Source organism: Elgaria multicarinata, chromosome 1, assembly GCF_023053635.1.
Source record: "Elgaria multicarinata webbii isolate HBS135686 ecotype San Diego chromosome 1, rElgMul1.1.pri, whole genome shotgun sequence".
Classification (NCBI taxonomy): Eukaryota; Metazoa; Chordata; class Lepidosauria; order Squamata; family Anguidae; genus Elgaria; species Elgaria multicarinata.
Genome location: NC_086171.1, coordinates 104,369,534 through 104,385,735, shown reverse-complemented (window position 1 = coordinate 104,385,735; position 16,202 = coordinate 104,369,534). Strand labels below are relative to the sequence as shown.

General features: G+C 41.3%; 1 protein-coding gene across 2 annotated transcripts in view; it reads right to left on the bottom strand.

The window, feature by feature from the left end:
- The window catches only part of TDRD5 (tudor domain containing 5), a 64,632-nt gene that overhangs the window by 13,316 nt on the left and 35,114 nt on the right, over positions 1-16,202 (bottom strand). For both annotated transcript variants that reach the window (XM_063134208.1, XM_063134217.1), the window contains exon 13: positions 1,204-1,377. In XM_063134208.1, the coding sequence (XP_062990278.1) occupies positions 1,204-1,377 (174 nt within the window). The remainder of the gene's footprint in view (positions 1-1,203; positions 1,378-16,202) is intronic.

The following is a 16,202-nucleotide window of genomic DNA, read 5'->3' as shown; positions in this document are numbered from 1 at the left end:
GGCTGGGGACCATCTCTCCACACACTCACCTCCCAAACACAGGAGCCATCGGAATCTGCACCTTTAACTGCAGCAGTGAGAGTGACAAGAAGCCAGCAGATTCCTTTAGGCCCCAGCAGGCCAAGGCTCCAGCCTGCAAAGCCAGCAACTTCCAGCTACACTACAACAATTGTGAGAAAGGTTGGATCACCGGTGTATTTTTATGAGAAAGGTTGGGTCGGGTCACCAGAGTTGTTGTTGTTGTTTTAACCATGAACTCGTTGTAATAAGAACCATAACATTTCATTATTTTACTTCCCCACCCCCACCCCCGCATCCCGTTCTCCATTTGTGTCATGTCTTTTTAGATTTTAAGCCTCAGGGCAGAGACTGCCTTATTTTTACTGATCTCAATGCCTTCTGGGAGCCTTTCCACCTGAAGAGTGGGGTAGAAATAAACAAATAAATAAATTCATCCTCCCAGTAAGTGACAGCCAGAGTTACACTGACATGCCCATGCTCTCATAGCTTTTATGCATAACATGCCTGCAGCTATAAGAAGTTATAAATAAATTACCCACTGTTCAACTCTCCCCAAAGGAATATATATATATACTGCCAAGGAATATATACTGCCCTTCAAGAGTAGTTCTCCAAGGGCTTGTCTTTGCCGCTTGGTTAGCCCATCGTGGCTACAAGTTGGCGCTGCGTTGTTTGTATGATGCAGCCAACAACTCACAGCCCCCCTCCAAACTGTGCTTTTTAAAAGCTGCTGACTTACTGCGATATTTCCTTTGCTCCGAGGTCACCACCGCCATCTGTCTGTGGTGACCTCACTTCAGGTTGGGGCTGGGGGCATTCCGGGGACGGAGTGAAACCCAGGGTAGGTTGCGGTAAGTGTGGGAAGGCCGGGCAGAGGGCAGGCTTGATGACCTGAATGGCCACCGGCACTGCAGCTTTGTAGGCCAGAAAGCCTGCGCTCCCTCCAGATGTCGGGATTTGCTGTTCCCACCCCACAGCTGCTGTGCCAGGAGGTTTTGAGGGAACGAGCAGCCAAAACAGCATTGTTTAGACACACACACCCAAGTCTGTTTTCTTAATAAAGGCCCTCTGGGGATTTTTAATGATATCAAGTCTACATCTGAGTGCTGTATATAATATGCTGGGTTTTGTCTCTTTAAAATTTGTAAACTTTTTTTTTAAAGGAACTACTTCTTTCTGCACCTTAGCTTCCAACATCTGTTCATTCTGCTCTAGGCTTGAATTCCCATGACAGTCTCTGAAGAGTCCTTTTTCTTGGAAGTCATATGAACAGTAAGAAGAATCTGCAAAGCACTTGTCTCCCTGCTCCAACTGTTCAGGTTCCAAATGTGCCAAATCCTCCCTCTTATCAAATCTCTAGAAAAACACACACATTGATTGTCAGCTTTCCTGTATAACATACTTTATTTGTTGAAGTTACACAAAGTACTAATAACAACAACAACAACTTATAATGAAACCAGATTTGCTCATCATGCCAAAAAATAGGATCTAAACCACAATGAAACTAGTTCCAATGGCCCCAACCGTCATGCCACATTGCAAACTACTTCTAAAAAACCCCAGTTTTAATGTCACTTTTTTGTCATGATATGGAGAAGGGAAGGGGGGATCTGTTGCAAGCTCCTTCCATGATCCTAAGCAGCTCTTTGGATATCCACTAAAAAATTTAAGGAATCCTAAGGCAGCCAGTTCAATGCCACCCAGCCTATGATGTAGAACAGCAAGAAATGGCACATGCTTCGTGAATCATTTTTTTAAAAAAATATATTTTATTGATTAACAATACACTAATACAATACTACAATAATCACACAACACAAGACAACAACAAAAAACATAATACATAATTTGATTATCCTTATAACATTTCTAATTTGATATTTTTACATCATTACATAACATAAAGTGCACACACACACCACCCCGGGATCTATTCCCGTTTCCAAAATCTCAATGATTCTTCTGGAGGTGGTCTTCCACTCCCCCTAGATAATACATATTCTAGGAACTGATTCCAAATTCCCTCAAAATCATTTGTTTTTGTTATCCCTTTTCTTATTTTTATATTACATGTCAATTTATCATTTATAGCAATATCCCAAATCTTTATACCAATCCTCAACATGATAATCTTCTTGCACCTTCCAGTTCCTAGATATGATCAACCTTGCTGCTGTCAGCAAATTCGTTATCAGTTCTTTTGTTTCTTTATTGCATTTTAAATCTCCATATAATGATAGTAATGCCACTGTAGGTGTCTCTTCAATCTCCATTCCCACTATATCATTTATCTCTTTAAACACCATTTCCCACATTTTTTGAACAAATACACATTCCCACCACATATGTAAATACGTTCCTTTTTCTTTACATCCTCTCCAGCAATTTGCTGAATACAGCTTGTTTATTTTATTTAATCTCACTGGGGTTAGATACCACCTCCATAAGATCTTATAATAGTTCTCTCTTATCCTCACTGACATACTTCTCAACACTCTTTGTCTCCATATTCCCTCCCAACTCTGTTGCCCTATTTGTATCTTCAAATCCGTTTCCCACACCATCTTACCCATATTCTCTGACTCCCCCTTCCCAATCAATATTCTATATATTTCACTCATTAAACCTTTTATCATTTTATTTTCTCCTTTCTCAGTTTCTCTTTTTAAAATCATCTCCTCAAATTTCGTTAATTCTCTACACTCTCCATTATCCTTTAACCATTTCTTTGTCCATTGCTCTAATTGAAAGTAATTTAACCATGTTAAATTCTTCTCCTTTAACGCCTCTTCTATTTCCTCTCGAGTGTTCATCCTCCTTAACCAATTTTTTAGTTTCATTATATCCTTCTCTATTAATATTTTCCCTAATTTATCTTTTAAATTCCCTGGAAATTTCCCTAACATTATCACTGGTGTTATTGGAGAAATACTCAGAAGTAACTTTTTTATATACACGCCATATTTCCCAGTGATTTTTTAGAAGGGGGTTCTCTATTTCTTCCCATTTTTTATTATAGTCTCTAAAAAATATGTTTTCCAATTTCCACTCTTTATCCATTCCTTTTCTATCCTCTAACCAACTTAAATCTCCCACTCCTAACATACTTTCTACTATATGTCTTAGTCTATTGGCTACATAATATAACTTTATATTTGAGAGTCCTAATCCTCCTTTTTGTGTTAAATACCACCTTTGTTTATTTATTCTCGCTTTCTTATTCCCATTGCAATAATTATTTAAAATATTTTGCCAACTTTTTATCTCTTTTTCAGATATTCTTATTGGTAACATTCTAAACACAAAATTCACCTTTAGTAATATCTTCATTTTTACTAAAGCTATTCTTCCAAACCATGATAAATTTAATCCTCTATATTTTTCTAATTTATCTATAACTTCTTTTTAAAAATTATTTAAATTCTCCTTTTCTAAATCCTCTAAATCTTTTGTAATTTTAATTCCCAAATATTTAATCATCTCTTTAATTTTCATATTCTTCTCCTTACTTTCCCAATCCTTCCCTTCCTTTTTAGTATAATTAAATAACATCATCTCTGATTTTGTCCAATTTATTCTCAATCCTGTGACTTCTTCAAAATCCTTCAGATGATACGGACAGGTTGCTTACCTGTAACTTTGGTTCTTCGAGTAGTCATCTGTGCAGTCACACATATGGGCTCTGCGCCTGCGCGAAGCCCCGCTTCGGGAATCTTCTATAGCTAAGAGGCATTTTGTGCAGGAACCCCTCCCCCTCTACTGCGCATATACAGAGGGGTTCCCGCCCAGATTCCCTCAGTTCTTCTGAGACCAGTAGGCCTCGTCTGAGGAATTTTGACACCTTCAGGTGTATCTGAAAAAACTACTTGATAAAGCATTAGTAATACTTAATGGACACCAAGAGGGGAGTATGGTGGGTGGGTTGTGTGACTGCACAGATGACCACTCGAAGAACCAGTTACAGGTAAGCAACCTGTCCTTCTTCTTCGTGGTCTCTGTGCATCACACATATGGTCGATTATGTTAAGTATATGAAAAGAAATACTTGCTTAGTCATTAAAATTGTGTGTGTATGGCTATCTCAGGGTTAAACAGAGAAAGTCTATCTGTGGGCAATTACCTTGAGATAGAGGCTGTTCTGGGAACCTTGCCAAGATTCTAAGTTAGCCTCATCACAGCTGTATGTAATGTAGATAAGAATTGTGTAAGATGTGTATATAGTTTCTCACTTGTGTAAACTGCTTACTGATCACTGCTTACTGATCACTGCTCTATGATCACTGCTCTCTGTGCATGCCTCAGTGTGCTGATCTGAACTGATCTGAATTGAACTGCACAGAAGCCTGAAGGAAATAAACCAGCTCTGCTGTGTAAGACCTGTGTGATGTGTGTTTGTTTCTGAGCACAAACAGAGTTCCAGAGAGAGAAAAGTTCTGGCAAAATAACCCAACAAAGGTTATGGGCCCAGTCCAGTCCAGCCTAGACCAGCCTAACCCAGGCAGAAGAACCAGAACTTGATGGGAACGGTGCAGTATCAGAACCAGGAGTCTGCTAAAACAGAAAACTGTTGATGAAGGAAGACATCAAGCTAAAGCCAGTGCTGCAAAGTGAGGAAAAATCTCAGTCGGCTGACTCTGAGGAGGACTCTGAGCAGGAGGACGGTGAGATACAAATTCCTAAAGCAGAGGAAATGGCAGGAGCTAATATGTCTGGTTTGCATCAATTGTTGGAAAAGCTGAATGACTCTAACTATGCATTATGGTCTTACAAAATGCAAATGTATCTGATTCAGGCTGAACTGTGGTATGTAGTCACAGAGGATCCACCAGATAGAGCAGATCCACAGAATGCTAAATGGTTTAAGGACGATGCAAAAGCAATGGCAGTTATTGCATTAGCTGTGGAAGACTCTCAAATTTCCTTCATTCAGTTTTTGAATACATCAAAAGAGTGCTGGAATGCGCTACAAGCTGTATATCAAAGAGAAACAGCGGGCAGTAAAATAATTCTAACCCGGAAGCTGTATGGAATGAAGCTGAAACCAGGGGAGTCTATGTCAAACCATTTGAAAAGCATGAGAGAAATCTTCAATCAACTCAGGGCACGAGGGATGGAGTTTACAACTATACACCAAGTCTATGTGATTTTGTCAAGTCTTGATTCATCGTACGACGCGGTTGTCACCATGATGGAAAGTCAAGAGGAGAAAAATTTAACCCTCGAGTATGTAGCTGGAAAATTACTGGAAACCTATGAAAGAAGACAAGCTTCAAAACAACAGAGCCTTAAACATCCTGTGGCTGAATTTCAACAAAGCCATAAATCTTCTGACGTGGTGGCTGCATTAAAGGCAAGGAAATGCTTTAACTGTGGTTCCACAGGACACTTAAGGCGGGATTGCAACAACAAGAAGAAAAAGCAGTCAACAGCAAAGTGGAGAGAAGAAAACAACATGAATGAAGCTGAATCAACAAAGAAGTGTCTTCTAGCAAGAGTCAAAGAGACAATGAATCCTTGGTTTTTGGACTCTGGGGCTTCAATAAGTATGGCAAAAGACAAACTTTCATTTGTAACCTTGGAAACTTCTACTTCAAAGCAAAAGTGTGTTACCCTTGCAAATGGAACAAAAATCCAGATTTGTGGTGTGGGTAATGTATATTTTGATTGTCTGGGAGTTGAACTACAAAGTGTTTTATATGTACCAGAATTAGAAACAAACCTTCTAAGTGTGTTTCAGTTAACAGAAATGGGGTATGAGGTTTGTTTTACTGAAGAAAATTGTACTATAAAACAGGGAAACAAGGTGTGTGTGCAAGGAATAATGAAAGAATCTTTGTATGTGATTAATACTTGTACAGAACATGAAGTTGTAGCCAGCAAAGTCACAACAAAAACAATAGCCAATTGCAAACCACACCAAGAGTGTATCCATTTAACTCATAAAAGGTTTGGTCATGCTAACTATAAAACAATTTCTAAGATTCCAGAATTGTGTGAAGGGGTGAAAATCAAACCATGTTCTAACTATGTAGAATGTAATGTATGCAGTGAAACCAAGTGTCATAAGTCAAACATTCCAAAACATAGTGAGAGAACAACAAAAAGAATTTTTGAATTAATTCATGCAGATCTTGCAGGTCCTTTTGAGACAAGTCAAGGAGGAAACAGATTTTTCTTGTCTATTGTTGATGATTACAGTAGATTTGGATTTGTGTATGTGTTAAAACAGAAGAGTGAAACTTTTGGAAAGTTCAAAGCGTTTGTTAAGTGGAGTAAAAATAGATTTAAAGAACCTATAGCTAATCTAAGAACGGACCGGGGAGGTGAATTTCTTAGCAACCAATTAAAAAAATTCCTCAGTGATGAGGGTATACAACATGACCTTACTGCTCCATATTCACCATTTCAAAATGGAGTTGCAGAAAGGAAAAACAGAACCTTGCAGAACATGTTAAGAGCTCTATTGAAAGAGTCAGGATTGTCTAATCTGTTCTGGGCAGAAGCTTTGTCCACCTCAAATTATTTGTTAAACAGGCTTTACCACTCTGTACATGAAAAAACTCCATATGAAATGTTTTACAAAAGAAAACCTAGAGTGTCACATATAAGGGTTTTTGGAAGTAAATGTTTTGCTCATATTCAGAAAGAAAACAGACCAGGAAAACTAGCTCAGAGAGGTTTGGAATGTAAACTGTTGGGATATGATACACAAACAAAAGGCTATCGTTTGTGGTCTCCATATCACAAAAGTGTAATTGTGAGCAGAGATGTAGTTTTTCATGAACAAATGCAGGAAACAAAACAGTATGTAAGTTTGCCTGTAGAACAGAAAGCTGTAGAAACAGAAGAAATTCCTGAACAATCTCAGCAAGAGAGGGAGGGGGAAGAAACTGTAAAGGAGGAAACTGTGCCTGTAACTATGCCAAAGCGACCAGAAAGGGAACGCAAAGCTCCAATTCGTTATTCAGATGAATACCAAAGCAAACAGGTTTCTCATAGAGCTTTACTAATAGCCTATGAACCTACTTCATTTGAGGAAATTCAGGAAATGGAACCTACAGAAGCTCAGGGCTGGCATGAAGCAATGTCAGAGGAAATCAGAGCAATGGAAAAAAATGAAACGTGGGAGCTAGTACCTTTACCTGAAGGTCGTAAAGCCATTAACAGTAAATGGGTATTCAAAGTAAAACAAAATGAGGAAGGACAGGTGGAACGTTCAATGGTAAAACACAAAGAGATGCTTTTAAAGCTGGGTCTCAGATTGTAACACAATTTAAACAACATGCGCAAGAGGAGGACTGTTAAGTATATGAAAAGAAATACTTGCTTAGTCATTAAAATTGTGTGTGTATGGCTATCTCAGGGTTAAACAGAGAAAGTCTATCTGTGGGCAATTACCTTGAGATAGAGGCTGTTCTGGGAACCTTGCCAAGATTCTAAGTTAGCCTCATCACAGCTGTATGTAATGTAGATAAGAATTGTGTAAGATGTGTATATAGTTTCTCACTTGTGTAAACTGCTTACTGATCACTGCTTACTGATCACTGCTCTATGATCACTGCTCTCTGTGCATGCCTCAGTGTGCTGATCTGAACTGATCTGAATTGAACTGCACAGAAGCCTGAAGGAAATAAACCAGCTCTGCTGTGTAAGACCTGTGTGATGTGTGTTTGTTTCTGAGCACAAACAGAGTTCCAGAGAGAGAAAAGTTCTGGCAAAATAACCCAACAGATTAGCAAGCTTTTACTCACCGGAGGAGGGTTGGTGTTCTTAGGTGAATATAGATGACAATACTGCTCTGCCAAAGGAGCAGTCAGCCCTAGACCTGACATCCAGTTTATAATGCAACACGAACGTCATTGGTCGGGCCCATGTTGCTGCCTTGCATATCTCTGGGATGGTGATGCCACGATGAAAGGCAGATGATGTAGAGACAGCTCTGGTGGAATGCCCCTTGATCGATTTTGGGGTTTCCAATTTTTGCAGCTGATAGGCTAGAGCAATGCACTGGACCAGCCAGGAAGAGAGTCTCTGAGATGATACAGGTTGTCCCTTTTTGGTTTTTCCATGACAAACGAACAAACGTTGTGTTCTTCGAAATGAGGAAGTACGATCTTTGTAAAAGGCTAATGCTCTTCTCACATCTAGTGAGTGGAGAGTTCTCTCCAGTGCAGTGGAAGGAGATGGAAAGAACGCTGGTAGGACAATGTCTTGATTGACATGGAAGGATGACACAACCTTAGGTAGGAATTGGATGTCAGGACGGAGTACCACTTTGTCAAAGTGAAAGACAAGATATGGTTCATCTATTCTCAGAGCACAGAGTTCACTCGCTCGCCTTGCCGATGTTATTGCTACTAAGAAAACAACTTTTAACGTGAGAAGACGTGAATCAGTGGTTGCTAATGGCTCAAACGGCGGCCTTGATAGTGCATGTAGCACTACTGACAAACTCCAGGAAGGAGAAAAAGTTCTTACTGGTGGGTTCAAGTTAGATACTCCCCTTAAGAACTGTCGGGTGTGAAAACACCTTAAAACCATCAATGCAATCATGGAAAAAGGAGATTGCTGCTAGGTATACTTTCAACGAAGAAACTTTCAGACCCCTGTCAACCAAAACTAATAAAAATGACAGGATCTGATTAACTGAACAAGTTTTAGGAAGAAAATCGTTTCCAGATGCAAAAGAGTTGAACGCAGCCCACTTCCTGTTATAATTTAGCCTTGTGGAAGGTTTTAGTGCTGCATCCAAGACCCCTTGAATTTTGGTTAAGTCAGTGTTCAATATTGAGGAAGTAACCTCCACGCCGTCATGTGGAGCGTATGTAGGTCCGGGTGGTGTATTTGACCCTTGTGCTGGGAGAGAAGATCCTTCCTCTTGGGCAGCACCCAGTAAAGGCCTCGGGACCTGTTCAGCAATGTTGCAAACCAATTCTGCCTGGGCCACCAGGGTGTCAGAATTATACAATCCGGGTTGTCTTGGACAATCTTGGCTAGTATCCTCGTTATGAGAGGAAATGGTGGGAATATATACAGGGAGGAGTGGTCCCACTTGTAAAGGAACGCATCTCCTAGTGATCCTCTCTCTATTCCTTCCCTGCTGCAGAAGAAGTCGTAGACCGCATTGTGTTCTGTTGCAAACAGGTCTATTTGTGGTTTCCCCCAGGTCCGAAAAATTTGGCCGATGATCGTGGGATGAATACTCCATTCGTGTACGAGTGACGCACATCTGCTGAGGTCGTCTGCTAGGTGGTTGTCCACCCCTGCTATATGGACCGCCGTCAGGAATATATGGCGTCGAGTGCACCACTCCCAGATGTGTATGGTAAGTTTTATCAGTGATGGAGACTTGGTTCCCCCCTGCTTGTTGAGGTAAAACACAGTCGTTGTGTTGTCTGAGGTTATTTGTATATGTTGGTGGAGTATTCTTGTTTCGAATGCCCTGAGGGCTTTTTGGACGGCTAATAGTTCGAGATAGTTTATGTGTTTTTTCTTTTCCTTTGACATCCAGGATCCTTGTACTCTTAAGGAGTCGAGATGGGCTCCCCAACCGTCAGGCGAGGCATCTGTTGTGATTGCTATGGTTGGAGTGGAGAATTGGAATGGCACTCCCTCTGTTAGGTTGTGATGGTTTCCCCACCATCTCAAAGATTTGACCACATTTGGTGGTAGAGTTAAGATAGTTCTTGCGTTTCACAAAGGATTGAACTGTCTGTTGAACCACATTTGTAAGATTCTCATCTTGAGTCTTGCCAGAGTCAACACCATGGTTGTTGATGCCATTAATCCTAACAGTCTTTGTACTGTGTGAGCAGTCACAATGTATTGTTTCCTTACTTGAGTTGTCAGGGTTCTTATGGTAGTTGCTCTGTCCACAGGTAAGTATGCTCTGGTAGTGTTTGAGTTTAAGATTGCTCCTATGTATTTTATCTTTCTGGTTGGAGAGAGAATTGATTTTTCTGTATTTATTAAGAGGCCTAATTGGTTTAGGAGGTCTTGAATATAGAGAATATGTTGCTGAAGGGTTTGTTTTGATTCCGCTACCACCAGCCAGTCGTCTATATAAGGGTATATTTGTATACCCTGCTTTCTGAGATGGGAGCGGACTACGGCAATACACTTCGTGAACACCCTCGGGGCTGTTGACAAGCCGAAGGGTAACACCTGGTATTGGAAGGCTCGGTCGCCGATGATGAAATGGAGAAAGTGTTGGCTGTCTGGATGGATGGCTATATGGAAGTAAGCATCCTTTAGGTTGATGGAGGCGAACCAGGAATGCTTTGTGAGAAGTGGTAGTATATTTGGAAGGGAGACCATTCGAAATTTTCTTGGTGTGATGTAGTAATTGACGTCCCTTAGATCCAAAATGGGACGAATTCCTCCATCGCTCTTTGGAACGGTGAAGTACCGAGAGTAAAACCCCCGGTGTAGTTGTTCCTTCGGCACTGGCCGTATCGCTCCCTTTTTTTATCAATGAATGAACTTCCTCTTGTAGAGGTGCTGATGGTGTTGTTCGTCTTAGATGGCCCGTCGGTGGTATGGAATCGAATTCTATTCTGTATCCCCCTTCGACTATCGAGAGAACCCATTTGTCCGTTGTTATTTGGGACCAAGTCTCGATAAATGCTGACAAACGGTTGCCGAAGGGGGTACTCCCTTTGCTGGACGGCGTCAAGTCAAAGGTGCCGGTTTTGCTGATAATCTTGGCGTCGACGCTGAAACTTAGGCTTCGACGCAGGGAATTGTCTTTGTTCCTGCTGTATCGCTGGGAGTTGTCTCGTTGTAGTCTATCAGTCTGATATCGCGGTGCTTTGTTTCCAGGTCTGTACCACTTCCTTGGTTTGTAATATTGCCCCTGTTGTCCTGTTCCAATCCCCATCTTTCTGGCAGTTGACCTCGCCTTTTGTACTGTGTCCATTGCCTCATCAGTCATGGAATTGAAGAGGCCTGATCCATCAAATGGAAGGCTCTCTATGCGCGTTCTGGCCTCTTGGGAAAAACCGGCGGATCTCAGCCAGACGTGCCTACGCAAAGCCACTGATCCCACCATGGCTTTTGCTCCACAGTCGGACTGATGTTTTGCCGTCGCAATTTGCTGACGGGCCATGCGAGTGGCTTCGGCATGAAAAATTCGAGCTAGCTCTCTCTGGTCATCTCCTAGGTTTTCACATAGAGACATCATCTTCTCCCAAAGGAAGAGCTGATATCTCGACATCGTAGCTTGGTAGTTGGCTATTTTAAGGCTTAGGGCTGCCGTGGAGTAAGCTCTACGTCCCATCAAATCTAAACGCCTTCCCTCTTTGTCAACTGGTGCTGTATGCGTCCTCTGTGAGTGTCCCTGCGCTGACTCGACAATTATCGAGTTTGGTTGTGGGTGCGTAAATAAAAATTCCGCATCCTTTTCCAGTACTCTGTACATGTTGTCGAGCCTTTTTGAGGAAGGCTGAAGCGCTGCGGGATCTTTCCAATGCTCTTTTACGGATCTCGTCAATGTAGGGAGAAAAGGGATGGCTACTGGCGTTGTTGCCTCTGTATAGATGGCTTCAAATACTGGGTCTGTAAGCCTTTCTAATGATTGTCTAAGGATTGAGCCATTCTTTGGACAATATCAGCGAAATGTCCGAGTCCCTCTGACAGGGAAACGGCACCTTGTGCCTCGACTATGGAGTCGGGCGATTCCTAAGGGTTGAGCCATTCTTTGGACAATATCAGCGAAATGTCCGAGTCCCTCTGACGGGGAAACAGCACCTTGTGCCTCGACTATGGAGTCGGGCGATGGTATTGATGGAGCAGGAGAAGCCATTGACTTTGAATCGGAGCAGTAATCCTCTATCAACTGATCGGATGAACGAACTTATATCGTTTGAATTTCCATCTGTTGGCTTTCGTGGGTTGTTGTTTCAATGGGCCGCAATGGGCTTCTTACATCTTCATTTCGCCTGACTATTTGGTCTGTGCGCGAGGTAGCTGTAGGTTCGGGTGCCGACGCTGTTGCAGATGGTCGGCGCCGAGTTGATGATCGACGATATCGATCGTCTAACTCCCGCCAGTTTGCATAGTGGTAGGTATGTCTGGGAGGTAGGGACCATTGAGACTCCCTTTCCCAGTCTCTCAAGGGAGATCTGGAGCGACGTCGACCTCGGTAGTAGGGATCAGGTTCTCGATATCGAGAATCAAAGGATCGTACAGATTCTGGCGATCGATATCGGCTCGATGCTCGGTCTCGATGCTGTAATCTGTGGTGTTCAGTAGCCGGTAAATCAATCGATATCTGTGGAATCGCTTGTTGCGTCGGTACTAGAGGGAGATCCCTGCTACGAGCAGAGGACGCGTCCCTTATCTCCCCCTCCGATAACGATGTTACGGTTATGGGGTCGATCGTCGAAGCCGACTGGGTAGGTATATGCTGAACTGTCGGCGTTGGTGGTGGTGGTACAGGCTCTGTCTATAACTGGTTTGCCTCCTATCTAGCGGGTCGCTCTTTCAGCGTGTTGGCTAATGGCAGCTCGTCTTCCTCCTTTCCCCTTTCAGTAGGGGTTCCGCAAGGCTCGGTGCTTGGCCCGTTGTTGTTTTCCTTATACACGTTGCCCTTGGGCAAGCTTATTCAATCTCATGGCCTCCAATATCATCTGTACACCGATGATACACAACTATATCTGTCATCTCCAGAACTTTCTCCTGATGTTCACGATCGTATCTCGGCATGTCTTTCAGATATCTCAGCTTGGCTGCTTCATCGTCGTTTGAAACTCAATATGGCAAAGACTGAATTGCTCGTTTTTCCTCCTAAACCTTCTCCTCATCTCTCATTCTCTCTTACTGTCAATGATGTTACGCTTACTCCGGTCAAGGAAGCTCGTAGCCTTGGCTTTATATTTGACTCCTCGCTCTCCTTTATTCCTCATATTGAGGCAGTAGCTAAATCTTGTCGATTTTTCCTGTATAATATTGCCAGGATTCGATCATTTTTGTCTGTCTCTTCCGCCAAGACGCTTGTTCATGCACTGGTTATTTCACGGTTGGACTACTGCAACCTTCTTCTCTCTGGCCTTCCTTCCTCTCACATCAGTCCGTTGGTTTCTGTTCACCACTCTGCCGCAAAGATCATCTTCTTGGCTCGCCGCTCTGACCATGTTACTCCGCTTCTGAAATCTCTTCATTGGCTTCCAATTCACTTCAGAATCCACTATAAACTTCTCCTGTTAACCTTCAAAGCTTTTCACGGTCTAGCTCCTTCCTATCTCTCCTCTCTCATTTCACACTATTGCCCCGCTCGTGCTCTTCGCTCCTCTGATGCCATGTTTCTCGCCTGCCCAAGGGCCTCTACTTCCCTTGCTCGGCTCCGTCCATTTTCTTCTGCTGCCCCTTACGCCTGGAACGCTCTTCCAGAACATTTGAGAACTACAAGTTCAATCGCAGCTTTTAAAGCTCAACTAAAAACTTTCCTTTTTCCTAAAGCTTTTAAAACTTGATGTTGTGCAGACTTTATACCGTTAGTTTTACCCTATCCTGTGCCTGCTTACCCTACCCTGTGCCTGTTTGCATTCTCTTCCCCTCCTTATTGTTTTACTATGATTTTATTAGATTGTAAGCCTATGCGGCAGAGTCTTGCTATTTACTGTTTTACTCTGTACAGCACCATGTACATTGATGGTGCTATATAAATAAATAAATAAATAAATAAATAATAATAATAATAATACAGGCGTATCTGTTGATGTTGATGGCCTTCTCTCGATATCGTGTCTCCTTTCGATATCGTGTCGATGAGTCTTAGACTTTTTCTTGCTCTTTGTCTTGTCTGTAGATTTTGGTGTTCTCGCCTTTTTAGACAACTTTTTGGCTACGGAGGTAGCTAGAGAGCGCCCTGGCGTAGCAGGCGTGTCCTGTCGGGGCCGGTCAGCTCGACTTGTTGTCGGCTGGACAGGAGCTGGCGGCACAAATGGCTCTTCTTGTGCCATGGCAGGCTTATCTACTGCTCTGAGTGCCCTTTCCCACAGCTCAGCCCTTAGTTTGTCCGCTCTGTGGCGTCTGGTTAGCTTTGAAAAGGCCTGGCAATGGGGACAAATGTCCACTTTGTGCCCCTCTCCTAAACAGATCACACAAAAGTTGTGTCCGTCAGACGGAAGCAGCTCTGTGCCACGATGGCCACACTTTTTAAATGGGGCCTTGGGGCCCATGCAGGCGGATAGAGGAAGAAGAGATTTGAGGTAAAGTAAGAGGGATAGTGATAATAATATATATATATTTTAATAGGAGAAGTAGAGAAGAGGAAGATATGTGAAGAATAAGAAGAATAAAGGTAAGTCTTAGCTATATACGAATTTGTTAAGAAAGCGTTCCCGACGAGGCTGTCGTTGAGACGGTCGAAGAAGAACTGAGGGAATCTGGGCGGGAACCCCTCTGCATATGCGCAGTAGAGGGGGAGGGGTTCCCACCCAAAATGCCTCTTAGCTATAGAAGATTCCCGAAGCGGGGCTTCGCGCAGCCGCAGAGCCCATATGTGTGATGCACAGAGACCAAGAAGAATTAATTCTTTCCATTTTTTCTAATGGATTCTTAATTGTCAATAATGTATCATCTGCAAACATATTTATTTTTATTATTTTATTATTGTTACAACCTACTCCCTCTATAATATCGTCTTCTCTTATCACATTTGCCAATAGTTTTATAACCAATACAAATAGGACCGGTGAGAGTGGGCATACCTATCTGGTCCCTCGGGCCAATTGTATCTTTTCTGTAACTCCATCATTTATCACCACTGAAACTGTGTTTTATGAATATAATTGCTCAATTATACCTTTGAATCTATTTCCAAACCCCATTTTTTCTATTATCCTCTTTAGTGCTTGCCAGCTCACACAATCAAACGCCTTAAATATATCCAATGCTGTTATCCCTGCTTTTATTCCCATTTTTTTTACCTCTTGTACCATATTTAAAACTCTTCCAACTAAATTAGGCATTTGTCTACCCCCCACAAAGCCACACTGATCTTCCCCAATATATTTACCTATAAAGGTATTCATTCTCCTTGCCAATATAGCTGAAAAGATTTTTGCATCCTGACTTATTAATGAAATTGGTCTATAAGAATTTGGGATTGTTAAGTCCTTATCCGGCTTTGGAATTAATATAATTAAATGATTGTTCCCACGATGGTGGTATCTTCTCTCCTTTTATAATTCCATTATATAATTCCATTAATTTTGGTACCAACATTTTTAAAAATGTTTTATAATATTCAGATTCCAACCCATTTACCCCTCTCAATTTCTCAATAGCTTCCTCTATTTCCTTTTGAGATATATCCCTTTCCATTAAATCTTTATCCTCTTCTATTAGACCCTTCTTTATATATTTATCTATATCTCTCTCCATCTTTATCTTTAATAAATCTTTCTCTTTATATAATTCTTGGTAAAATTCCTGAAATATCTTTATTTTCTCTTTCATAATACTACATGGTTTTCCTAATTTTTCTTCACTATCCCTATCAAATTCTTTAACTTTTCCTTTTGTGCGAGTCTCGCTAGCACCTTTGAGTTTTTATTACTATTCTCAAAATACTCTCTTTTCATATAAATTAAATTCTTCTGTACTTATTTTCTAATTCTTTCTTTTTTGCTTGTAATTCTAACAATATTTGTTTATTTCTGCTTTGCAAATACTCTTTTTCCAACTTCTTGATCCCTTCTTCTAAATTTTTCTGTATTCCCTCTTGTTGCCTCCTTAAATTACACATTTCTCTAATACAGATCCCTCTAGTCACAACCTTCATTGTATCCCACACAATTGATGGTGAACTTCCCCCATTTTCATTAATTTCCCATATTTCTGACATTTCTTTCTGCATTTTTTCTAAAACCTTATCATATTTTAAAATTCTAGTGTTCATCTTCCATCTATTCGCTTCCCTATAATCTCTTTTTACTTTAAAATCAAGGCTTACCAATGCATGGTCAGTTACTTTAATTACCCCTACTTTCATATTACACACCTTTATTGCTAGATCCTTTGAGACAAAAATATGATCTATCCTGGAAAAAGTTTTATGAACTGGAGAATAATACGTAAAGCCAGGTTCCCCCCTACTAATTAAACGCCATCCATCCACATAATCCTTCTCTTTTATCATTTTATTTAAAATTGTAATATTATTTCTTATCTCA